Source organism: Pleurodeles waltl, chromosome 6, assembly GCF_031143425.1.
Source record: "Pleurodeles waltl isolate 20211129_DDA chromosome 6, aPleWal1.hap1.20221129, whole genome shotgun sequence".
Lineage (NCBI taxonomy): Eukaryota > Metazoa > Chordata > Amphibia > Caudata > Salamandridae > Pleurodeles > Pleurodeles waltl.
The window spans coordinates 1,214,312,185-1,214,324,656 of NC_090445.1; the positions used below are offsets into that span (position 1 = coordinate 1,214,312,185).

Consider the following 12,472-nt stretch of genomic DNA (forward strand, 5'->3'; position numbering starts at 1 on the left):
TAGGGCAGACAGTCGGGATTAAGCGCACACTAGAACAAGAAGTAATCAAGCTTGAAGATGTGATACATAGGTGGGAAAAGAAAGTGCACAAGAGTGCACAAGAAAGGGAACAGGTGATGAAATCCTACTCCTGCACTGAGGAACAGCTAAGATGCCACTGTTTCCAGAAACACTTGGCCACAGTACAAGCAGATGAGGGCAGATCAGGGAAGATGCTAGCATGGCTGGTGAAAGCGGGGGGAGAGGGAACACCTATAGTGAGTGTACGCAACATGAGAGGAAACCACAGATTCCAAACTGGACCCATTAACGAGGCTTTTAAAGAGTATTACACTCACCTATATAGGGAACCAGACGAACTAGAGAAAGACAAACTAACGGAATTCTTACGATCACTCCCTCTCCCGACCTTAGACATGGGAGAAGGTAAAACACTAGGGGGCCCAATTATGAAGGAAGAGGTACTGGAGGCTATCACACAGCTGGCCCCAGGCAAAACACCAGGAACTGATGGGTTGCCAATGGATTTTTACAAGAAATACCCCAAGCTATTGGCCCCGCAGCTGGTAGACCTTTATGCAGAGGCACTACACAGAGGCCTTCTCCCAGACACACTCAGGGAAGCAGTGGTGATTCCACTGCCCAAAATAAAGTCTAATGAGGCCTCAGTCACCAACTTTAGACCACTTTCAATGTTAAACAACGATTTTAAAATCCTCAGCAAAATCCTAGCTAACTGGCTGCTGCAACATATACCAGCTCTGGTACATGTGGACCAAAACAGGTTTGTACCGAATCGCAATACATCAGTCAACCTCCGACGACTCTTTGCCATCTTACAGATGCCAGCAGAAGCGAAGCCACCCAAAGGGATGTTGCTGGCTATAGACTTTGAGAAAGCCTTTGACTCGATCCGCTGGGATTACCTTAGAGTAGTAATGCTAAAGATGGGTATGGGAGACAAATGGGTAAAATGGGTAGACCTGCTCTACACAGCCCCACAAGCGAGAGTCAAGACAGGGAAAGTTATCTCAACCCCCGACACCATTCATAGGGGAACCAGGCAGGGATGTCCATTATCGCCGATACTGCTTGCCCTGGCCATTGAACCGCTAGCCACCTACTTCCGTAGGGAGGGTAAAGACAGAGGGGTGAGATGGGGAGGGAGTGAACACAATATCTCACTCTATGCCGACGACATCCTAATCTACCTTAATGACGGGGACACTGGACTTCAATGGGCCTTACAGGCCCTGGATAGATTTGCTGAGCTATCAGGGCTAAAACTTAATAGAAGCAAAACATACGTTTTCCCGATAACAAAGGGCTGTACCCAGCCAGCGACGTTCCCGGAGACAGTGGTATGGGCTCCTGACACATTTAGGTACCTAGGCATCCAGGTGTATCATGACCAGATGGATCTGCGGGAGGGTAACCTTGGCAGGGCGCTCGGCTCTCTAAGAGCATCCGTAGGGTTCTGGAGAACCCTGAAACTCTCCATAATGGCCAGAACAGCACTAACCAAAATGATCATGTTACCTCGCCTCCTTTACTATTTTACTAACTTACTGATATTGATCCCAATGCAATAATTTAACGAACTAAACTTACTACTCAGAGAGCTAGTCTGGGACGGAGACCGAAGTCGGACAGCACTATCTACATTATGTAGACCAACTACTGAGGGAGGACTGGGAGTTCCCGACTTTGAGTTATATTATTTAGCTTGTCAATTACAGTGGTCAGCCAGATGGAATGCAGGGGAGGGCAAGCTAGAAAGACACACGGGGAGCAGAGTGTTAAGCATGGAAGAGATCATATCGGAAATGATAGGACGAAAGTAGCATTGAGGTGTTGGAAGAGATGTTCAAAGAGGATAGGAATAGGTAAACCCTACTCCCCGGCATTACCACTACATGTGTTGAAGGCAGAGACAATTGATGGGAAATGGATGGACACAGATCTAGGGCCCTGGACAAGAGCTGGAATAGGGACGATAGGAGACCTATTTGAGGAGGGGGTACTGAGCTCATTCACCGAGTTAGTAGAAAAAAAGGGGTTCCCAGAGGTCAGTTCCTAGTGCACCAAAGACTAACCCATATTATACAAGAACACTGGGAAACAGTTAACGCAGAACCCGCCACGCACTGCATGTTACACCAACTACTGACAATAGGGACAGAAGCCCACCAAATCACCAAGCTATACAAAACACAAATTGAAGGCACATTAGACCAATTGAGACCATTGAGAGATAAATGGGAAAGAACACTCTGAAAAGACCTCACAGACTGGGAGTGGAGGAAAATACTGGCATACCCAAAGAAAGCATCTAGAAATACCAGTTTAAGATATAACCAGTAAAACTACACTAATAGGACATATCTCACCCCACAGCGCTTAACCCATATATATGGGGGCACCCCGGCGGAATGCCCCAGATGTGGTGTGGTGAGTGCCGATCTAGACCATATGGTATGGCAGTGCCCAGAGATCCAAACTGGATGGGGACTGGTGACAAATGACCTAGAGAAGCTAGTGGGATGCCCAATCCCACAGACCCCGGTGATATGCTTGGTAGGCCTGAAACAAGACCTCAAAATCGGGAAAGTGCAGGAGCGGTACATAGATACTGCGCTAGCACTATATAGGCGGCTAATAGCAGCAGGCTGGAAATCAACTAAGGCCCCAGTAATAACTGAGTGGAGGCGGGATGTAGAGAGATTGGCGAGGGCTGAATTACAGGCCCTGAAGAGCGAGGAAGCAAGAGGGTCGCGCCAAAAACCAATAGCCCAGGCCTGGGAAGAGATATTGTCAAATTGGAGAAGCGAAGTAATGGAAGAAAACAAGGACACAGAAGGCTCAGATTAGCAACTGGCAAGTGAAATAAGACATAGCAAGAAGAGACCATTGAATAGTAAATGACCCTACTTGTCAATAGAAAGGTTAAGAACTAATCAAGAGCAGGATGATATAAGACAATGCTCTAAACTGCACCCACATAAAAAGACATGTGGGAAAATGGCACCAGAAAGTTTAGGTTCATGTTTAAGTTTAGATAAGCCGACAGAATAATAGTAAGGACCAATCAACGACTACACCTCACTAAACTGAATGCAGAATAAGATATCGAACATAAATGAAGCGAATAACAATGACGCATGCTGAAAAGGAAAAAAAAAAAAAAAAAAAGAAGAAGAAGGGGGGAAAAAAAATAAGAATGATGAAGAAGCACAAATAATGTCTGAAACTGTACATGTAGTAAAGAATGCAACCTGTAAATGGCAAATGTTAATAAAAATATTTATAAAAAAAAAAAGTGATACAATCGAAGATTGACTGCCTAAAAGGTAAGTAAAAGATATTCTATTTTGACCAGATAGATGCCAACTCATTTCCAGAGATGTATATCTCACAACACCCAAATAAATCTATACCACTTTTTGTTACCTGTACAGCCCAAAAACATATTTGTGTTTCTCAAATCTGCTCACTTGAAATTATTGTTTCCATGATGGCACTGTTGTATGGCACATGCTGAAAGGGGATGGCTATAAATCGTTTACAGACAGCAGTCTGCAAAGACAAGGTAAAACATCCTACAAAAAACCTTGACATCATCATAAATATTCAACAGATCATATGGAATACAAAGGGTGGCTTGCTTTTATTTTTTTCTCCTTTGGTATATTATTTCTATGGTACAAGCTGAAAGCATTATTCTGGAAATATCTCAATCATATCAAATTCATTTTTATGGATTTAAAAACATCAATTTTTCACTGTTAGGTGAGTTATGCCTAGATGTCATAATTATCCAGAGACTAACACTTTATATTTTTAAATTTTGTTTAAACTAGCTTGATGGCATGTATATTAATACTTTATGTGGCTATCTACAGGCTGATGTGCAGGAAATTATGGAAAGTTCCACTGACCCTTCCTCATATATATAAGTGACCTTATCCCAAAGAGAGGACTACACAAGCTGGTGGAAAAGGCCAGTTATGCTTTGGATAGTGCAAGTTTTCTCCTCACAGGTTTGAGTAAGATACAGTTTTACCAAACAAATGTGGCAACAGTGTTACTATGGCTCATGTTGGAACTTCTGCCCTTGATGAAGAAATGGTTGGTGTTAATAAGGTAGTTCAAATGTCTTAAATACTCTAAACAAATGTTGGTACAAGTGGTCCCATAGCATATCCAATGGGCACATAAGGATCCTAATGTTGCTGTTTTTTATTGCTTGCCGCTCTGGTCTCAGGGAAAGAGCTCTACCGTGACATCAGGTGACAGCAAACAGCACCGATGCACACACTGCTCCAATCATTACCTCACACTTGTGCATCACTTGCACTCTGTCGACAAGCAACCCTGTTTTACAACTTGGGTGTAGGATCCGTTTAGGCACCAGATACTTGTCGCCAGAGCAGTATACTAACTAATTAAATACAGTCTCTGAAGACGTTCTTTCTGTCTATCCTGTCTAACAATTAGGTCAGTGTAGGGCACAGCAAGGAAGCTGTTTTTCTTCTGTTGACCAGGAGATCAAAAAGTTAAATAGTATGCTTTGCAGGTTGATCATCTCTAGCTACACAAGTGTTTTTCATAATTTTAATGCCAGGCCCCCCACAGTGGAAAAAATAAATAATCGCCCCCCCCTCCAAATGTTTCACAATTATTCTTTTAAGTTGGCAATGTTTAAAAGTGTCTAGACTTAAACAATGCAGTTAAGTCCTGTCACCTTTTTGAAAATGCAATAAAAGTTTTTCTGCTTAAAACAAAGGCCTGTTATCTGCATAATGTTTCTTTTGGCCAGAGCCTGGAGCCCCCCTGGGATCACTTAAGGCCCCCCTAGGGGGGGGGGGCACCCCCCAGTTAGAAGAACCCTGAGCTACACCCTCTTAACTATGGGATTGATCTTCTGAATCTACTTCTTTCTCTATCACATTTCAGAAATGAAAGTTGTACTTCTCCTCCTCCATGACTAAAGACCTAATATCACCCATACTCCTGTGACCACTCACCGGAAAAACTATAGTGACTGCTGGAACATTATGAATTTGTTGCATTTTGAAGGCAGCACCCTTGTTGGAAAAAGATTCTAATCTATGGTTTTGTTAGCCTTTCAGAGTTTATGAAATCTGTGCACATCGCCAAAAGCTAGCCAACCATGAACATCAAAACGACGCAGTGAATACTTGCCATAAAGATCTTCCTTGCCAGATGAGAATTGAAGAAACCCGCAAATCTAGAAGCAAACAACCAAGTACCGTTTTTCACTGACCATTTCTTGTCTACTTTTACTGCTCTATTTTATGGTAACTTGAGCCCTTTTGGGACCATGTATGTGTTTCATGTGAATAAGATGATTTTGGAAGTCATTTTGGATCCATTTTATTTAAACCTCTGTTTTGTTTAGTCTTTTCCCACAGATCACAATATTAGAAAAAAAGTCAGGTAATGCTTATACACAAATGAAGGCAATGTCTGCTGAATAGATGGGAGTATCAAAAATTAAAAGGCTTTTTTTTTTTAATTATTCAAAGTATGTTGTATATTTGCTAATTCCTACCTCAGACTTTTTTGTACCACCCCTAAGCCCACCATGTAGGAGGCTGGCCTGGCTTGATGTGGGTACCAGAGGTACTTACACCTTGTGCCAGGTCCAGTTATCCCTTATTAGTGTAGAAGAGGTGTTTCTAGCAGCTTAGGCTGATAGAAGGTAGCTATAGCAGAGCAGCTTAGGCTGAACTAGGAGACATGCAAAGCTCCCACTATACCACTGGTGTCATATGCACAATATCATAAGAAAACACAATACACAGATATACTAAAAATAAAGGTGCTTTATTTTTATGACAATATGCCAAAAGTATCTCAGTGAGTACCCTCAGTATGAGGATGCCAAATATACACAAGATATATGTACACAATACCAAAAATATGCAGTAATAGCAAAAGGAAGTAATGCAAGCAGTGTAAAGTTACAATAGATTGCAATAGAAACACACAGGTATAGGGGCAACACAAACCATATACTCCAAAAGTGGAATGCGAACCACGAATGGACCCCAAACCTATGTGAGCTTGTAGAGGGTCGCTGGGGCTGTAAGAAAACAGTGAGGGTTAGAAAAATAGCCCACCCCAAGACCCCGTAATGTAGGTGTAAAGTGCACCTACAACCCCCAGAGAGCACAGAAGTCGTGATAGGGGGATTCTGCAAGGAAAAACAACACCAGCAAAGCAACAACAGTGGATTTCCGGACCTGAGTACCAGTAAGAGAAGGGGACCAAGTGCAAGAGTCGTGACAGTGTCGAGAGTGGGCAGATGCCCAGGAAATGCCAGCTGAGGGTGCAAGGAAGCTGCCACCGGATGGAAGAAGCTTGGTGTTTTGCAAGAACGAAGAGGACTAGGAACTTCCCCTTTGGAGGATGGATGTCCCACGTCCTGGAGAAGCTTGCAGAGGTGTTACCACGCAGAAAGGCCGCAAACAAGCCTTGCTAGCTGCAAGGGTCGCGGTTAGGGTTTTTGGATGCTGCTGTGGCCCAAGAGGGACCAAGATGTCGCCACTTGGATGAGGAGACAGAGGGGGCCCCCAGCAAGTCAGGGAGCCCTCACAGAAGCAGGCAGCACCCGCAGAAGTACCGGATCAGGCACTTAGAAGAGGAGTGAACCGGAGTCCCCCCGAAGTCAGAAAAGGGAGTCCCACGACACCGGAGGACAACTCAGAAGGTTGTGCACTGCAGGTTAGAGTGTCGGGGACCCAGGCTTGGCTGTGCACGAAGGAAATCCTGGAAGAGTGCACAGGAGCCGGAGCAGCTGCAAATCACTCGGTACCCAGCAATGCAGTCTAGCGTGGGGAGGCAAGGATTTACCTCCACCAAACTTGGACTGAAGAGTCACTGGACTGTGGGAGTCACTTAGACAGAGTTGCTGAGTTCCAGGGACCACGCTCGTCGTGCTGAGAGGGGACCCAGAGGACCGGTGATGCAGTCTTTTGTTGCCTGCGGTTGCAGGGGGAAGTTTCCGTCGACCCACAGGAGATTTCTTCAGAGCTCCTGGTGCAAGAAGGAGGCAGGCTACCCCCAGAGCATGCACCACCAGGAAACAGTTGAGAAAGCCGGCAGGATGAAGCGATACAAGGTTGCAGTAGTCGTCTTTGCTACTTTGTTGCAGTTTTGCAGGCGTCCTGAGCAGTCAGCGGTCGATCCTTTGGCAGAAGGTGAAGAGGGAGATGCAGAGGATCTCTGGTGAGCTCTTGCATTTGGTGTCTGAAGAATTCCCCAAAGCAGAGACCCTAAATATCCAGAAAAGGAGGTTTGGCTACCTAGGAAGGAGGATAGGCTAGTAACACAGGTAAGAGCCTATCAGAAGGAGTCTCTGACGTCACCTGATGGCACTGGCCACTCAGAGCAGTCCAGTGTGCCAGCAACACCTCTGTTTCCAAGATGGCAGAGGTCTGGGACACATTGGAGGATCTCTGGGCACCTCCCCTGGGAGGTACTGGTCAGGGGAGTGGTCACTCCCCTTTCCTTTGTCCAGTTTCGCGCCAGAGCAGGGCTGGGGGATCCCTGAACCGGTGTAGACTGGCTTATGCAGAGATGGGCACCATCTGTGCCCATCAAAGCATTTCCAGAGGCTGGGGGAGGCTACTCCTCCCCAGCCCTTCACACCTATTTCCAAAGGGCGAGGGTGTAACACCCTCTCTTAGAGGAAATCCTTTGTTCGGCCTTCCTGGGCCAGGGCTGCCTGGACCCCAGGAGGGCAGAATCCTGTCTGAGGGGTTGGCAGCAGCAGCAGCTGCAGTGGAAACCCCGGAAAGGCAGTTTGGCAGTACCCGGGTTCTGTCCTAGAGACCTTAGTAAGTAACTTGGCACCCAACCTTCACCAACTGAGGGTTAGACATATAGGTGACTTATAACTTACTTATGTGCAGTGAAAAAAGGCTGTGAAATAACGTGGACATTATTTCACTCAGGCGGCAGTGGCAGGCCTGTGTAGGAATTGTCTGAGCTCCCTATGGGAGGCAAAAGAAATGGTGCAGCCCATGGGGATCTCCTGGAACCCCAATACCCTGGGTACCTAAGTACCATATACAAGGGAATTATATGGGTGTACCAGTGTGCCAATGAGAATTGGTAACATTAGTCACTGGTCTGCAGTGACGAATTTAGAAAGCAGAGAGAGCATAAACACTGAGGTTCTGGTTAGCAGAGCCTCAGTGATACAGTTAGGTACCACACAGGGAACACATACAAGGCATACACTATGAGCACTGGGGTCCTGCCTAGCAGGACCCTAGCGACACAAGGGCAAAAACAAACATGCATACAGTGAAAATGGGGGTAAAATGCCAGGCCAAGATGGTACTTTCCTACAATGACTGTAGAGGCATCTCATTTAAATATTTCGGCCTATACACGTACGTCAGGATGGTTTGGGATGACTTCCTAAGATCATTACAGGAATAGCCCAGCTAGAGTCATTGGATGACTTCAAAATGACTCCAGCAAGATCTTCCTTTTTGACTTGGGTATGAAATAAAACGTGTACCTTGTAGAACTTGAATCTACCGTCTTTGTGTATACATCTACTTGTTACAGTAAGTTTTTGCGTTATGGCTGGATTCAATAATATAAAGGTCAGAGATGAAACAAAATCCCGGTAGGGTGGAAAGCTGTGGGATTCACATAAAGTAAGTTGATGATTTTAAACCAGCCCCGTAATTGCACAGGCCACGCCCCTGTGAAAGACCCCGCTTTTTGCACCCCACTTAAATCGCTGATGCCCCCTTATTTGTAAGTGTGCCCAGTCTCCTCACCTGGGCTTGCACATAAGCCGATACACATTCCAAACGCAGTCGGTACGGCTCCAGCAGTCGCAGGCTGTTCACCAAATGCTCCTCCCCAGCTGACAACTCCTCCGTCTCAGTGTGATTAACCCCGAGCTGCAGTTCGATAACGGCAAGGCGTATAGTTAGAATTCCACCAGGAGAGTCTGCGGGGTCAGGGCTGCTCGCCTGTTCCTCCCTGCCCAACTCCTGCTGCCCTATCTGCGCCTTGATCTCGTTGAGCAGCTCTCGGGCACTATATTTAGAACGGAAAGGGTCAGTATCGGGGTCCCTTTTCGACTCCTCTTCTGATAAGTGCAGGGCACGCTGATATTTATTGCATACATTTTTCATAAAACTGGCAGATTCCATCTTCACAGTTTTATCTGGTACCAGACCAGAGACCGCACAACGACAGCCTAAGTTACGTCACTGCTGGCATATGCATGGAAGAAGGACTAAAACGCGAAGGACCGCTACTCCAATATAAACATCGAAGAGGGATTGAAAACTAAAGCAGCCTTCCAATGGTACGACTGTTATTGCAGGGGCCATGTCAATGTTGGCATGCACATAACTCAAAGTAGTGCGGAAATCAGTAAAAATGCTATTTCTTTCCAACAAATAGTGTTTTATATTATTAACATTACCAATACTGTGGTGTTTACAATTTGTATTCATCGCTGTTCTTCATCTTTCGTGGGATCTCGGCCATGTGACATGCCGACAATTTCCAACAAAACTGTGGGTTCTGCCTCTGTTCTACATCTTTCGTGGGATCATCCACATGTAACGTTCCACGATTTCTATCAAAACTGTGAAGAGTTCTGCCTCTGTTCTCAATTTTCCATGGGATCACCCACACCTAACATGGCCGACGCTTTTAAATAGAACGCTGATGGCTTCTACCTCGTGTTACTAGTTTTCTTCGCTCTAGAATTCGCAGTGCTGTTACCCTTAAGACACTCCTGGCTATATTCTGTTCTGCGTGGGTCATGTCAGTGCTCCGCTCGTTGTGGTTACTCTCTCGGGGCAAATCGTGTGCTCCATCACTTACTTTGTCCAGGTTTGATGGGTTTCTGCGCTGTCCTTGGCTGGTCTCTGGTCGCTCTATGGTGTCCTCCAAGGGAAACGACAGCCAGCCAGTGGACACGTCCCTGTTTGTACCTGTACAGTTGAAGCCCATGCACAGCTTTGAAGGCGACATTGGGGCTGAGCTCACCGGCGTTTTGGACAGAGGTGAGTAGGTGGTAATTTTGCAGTCATCCCACCTGCACCGTACGTTCCTTTTCAAACAGATTAATGATTCGTATGTGGTTACTTAACTAGAGGGTCTGGGGCTTGATGGGTGGCTTGTGAGGGATTCCTTTATTGATCTGTGAATGTCACTAATTGTTATGAAGCAGATGTTGGTGCTACAAAACATACTTATTAACCTGCAAGGCTCTCGTTTCCATATCAAAACCATCGATAATATCAGGAAAACAGACAAAAGTCGATACATGTTTCTTTTTCGACTCTGGAAATGGAAGAGCACTTACTGGAGGAAATTACTTCAAACGTATTTCCGAGTTGTCTTAATCATTCTTAATTATTCAAGGAAGAAGAGCTTGGATAATTATGTCAAAATAGAGAGGAGGTTATATGAAATATATGCTATAAACCGCCCTTGACTCTACCAAATTCTTTAAACATAGACAACCGACCATTACTTTTCATGGTAAACTCTAGCAGCGTGATGGATGGTTCTTGTTTTACATCATGTCTATTAAGTAATTTTACGAACAAGCACTTTACTCGCTACTACCCAAAACATTATCTGAATGTTATAGCTCAGGCACAGTCATTCAGCAGAGATGCTAAACTCAAGTTTCCCTGGAATGACAATGATAATAATTAGAAAGGAGGTGGTCAAGCAAACGTGCGAAGCACAATTCAAATTAGCACTATTTAGCGATAAAGCCAATATGTCTTACTTTAGTAATGGCAGAGTTGTTAAAATTTCAACTACTGTTAAAATCTCTGCAGCTCTTAGAAAACCTCCAAAATGGTGGATCTTTGCATGAGTATTAGAGGAAAGAAACTGCAATTCTCAAACATTTAATAAACTGAGCCAATCTTTATATTCTTCAAAGTCAGTAATTATTAGAGTTATAGTTTGATTCTAACACAATTTTATTTAATCATTAGTTCAAAATCGTTTTAGTCTTAGTTTAGTTAATACAGAACATAAACCTGATCCCTATTATAGTTCTTGCATAAGTCAGGAAAAGTACATTTTGAAAGGAACCCATAAAGAGCTCTCTCAATGAGCAGCAATAACGACTGTAACAAAGCATTATCCAAGTTAGAGAGTATCAAGAAATAATATAGCAAAATAGTAACACGCTTGTGAGAGTTAGTCTAACCTCTGAGACTATTCACTAGCAGAGAGAAAATATTCCAGTTAAGGCAGTCAGAGAGAGAAAGTATCTGCTGCAAAAGCTCTCGAAGCGTGCTTTCCATAGTGTCGCCTAGGGTGTGTTCCCTGACAAATTTGTATGCCAAGCCATGTGTACCTATTCTTTACCTAGGACATCGTTTATACAAATTGCAGTAATATAATAATATAAGCATTCTTACAGATTTAACTTTGCACCAACCAATAGGAGATGAGAAGCTCCGCGTGACAGAAACAGTTTCTGTTGAGTTGGTAGATTCAAACCAAGAGCAGTCTAAATATGCAATACATCTTGTTTCATTCAACATTAGTCTTGCTACACGAGGGAATAGTCCCACGCTGTTTGCTTTCTGAAAGTCAAAACACTTGTATAAGTTTTATGAACATTTTCATTACATCACTTCCTTTCTTACACCGCTTTACACTAGAAGCCTATTAACAAGCAACAAATCTTAAAAGTTATTAAGCAAATTAGTAATTTCTATTTGGGTTAAGCGGTTAAGAAAGAAATATAACTTTTGTTTATTAGGAAGTTTGCATCATGAGAATATGTGTTCAAGAAACATTCCAGCTAAGCTATAGCAGTCTGGAATTGCAAGCATTAGTAAGTTTGACAAGGTACAGGTAATGCAGAGTTTAGAAAGGAAAATGCACGTTTAATATGATGCGTTTAGTTAGGCCTCATGCACGTTTATTATGCCGACTTTAGTTATGCCTACAATTCATTCATACTTATTGATTTTAAATTTAATTTTACTAATTTTCTCTTGAAATCTCTTATCACTGAACATTTGCTTCCAAAGCCGAAAGTTCTTTCTTGTAATTGAAATCTATGGGATTTGTCAGTGCTAGTTCATATTAAATGGCCAGTCCCTCTAATTACCATTTTCTGACTCTGCATTTACCAACAACACAAGATGTAAATAAACAGAAATCCAATGGCCAAATGTGGCATTCATGTTCACTTGCCCTTGGGTTTCGAAAAGTTTGCAAAAATACCTTTCTGATGCTGGCTGCAGTATTATACCTCATTGGAAGAGATTCTTCAAGTCAGACGCATGTCGTTGTAGCAGGTTGCAGTTCCTTGGGCCGCTTCCGTAGGACCTGAGATGTCCACCTGTGGTCCCCTAATCTCAGGATTCCAGACAATGGTTAACAGAGCAGATGCCATTGAGAATGGTCTGAAATTAGGGATGGT

The 12,472-nt window shown here is 43.9% G+C and overlaps 2 protein-coding genes across 3 annotated transcripts in view; one reads left to right on the top strand and one right to left on the bottom strand.

The window, feature by feature from the left end:
• KIFBP (kinesin family binding protein) overlaps positions 1-9,278 on the bottom strand; it is a 353,399-nt gene extending 344,121 nt beyond the window's left edge. The window contains exon 1 of one of the 2 annotated variants that reach the window (XM_069240522.1): positions 8,826-9,278. In XM_069240522.1, the coding sequence (XP_069096623.1) occupies positions 8,826-9,206 (381 nt within the window). In that variant the 5' untranslated portion in view covers positions 9,207-9,278. The remainder of the gene's footprint in view (positions 1-8,825) is intronic. The other variant, XM_069240521.1, reaches the window with a different exon arrangement.
• Positions 9,279-9,713: 435 nt separating this feature from the next.
• Positions 9,714-12,472, top strand: part of SUPV3L1 (Suv3 like RNA helicase) — a 1,188,002-nt gene continuing 1,185,243 nt past the window's right edge. The window contains exon 1 of the mRNA XM_069240523.1: positions 9,714-10,073. Within this exon, the coding sequence (XP_069096624.1) occupies positions 9,830-10,073 (244 nt within the window). The 5' untranslated portion in view covers positions 9,714-9,829. The remainder of the gene's footprint in view (positions 10,074-12,472) is intronic.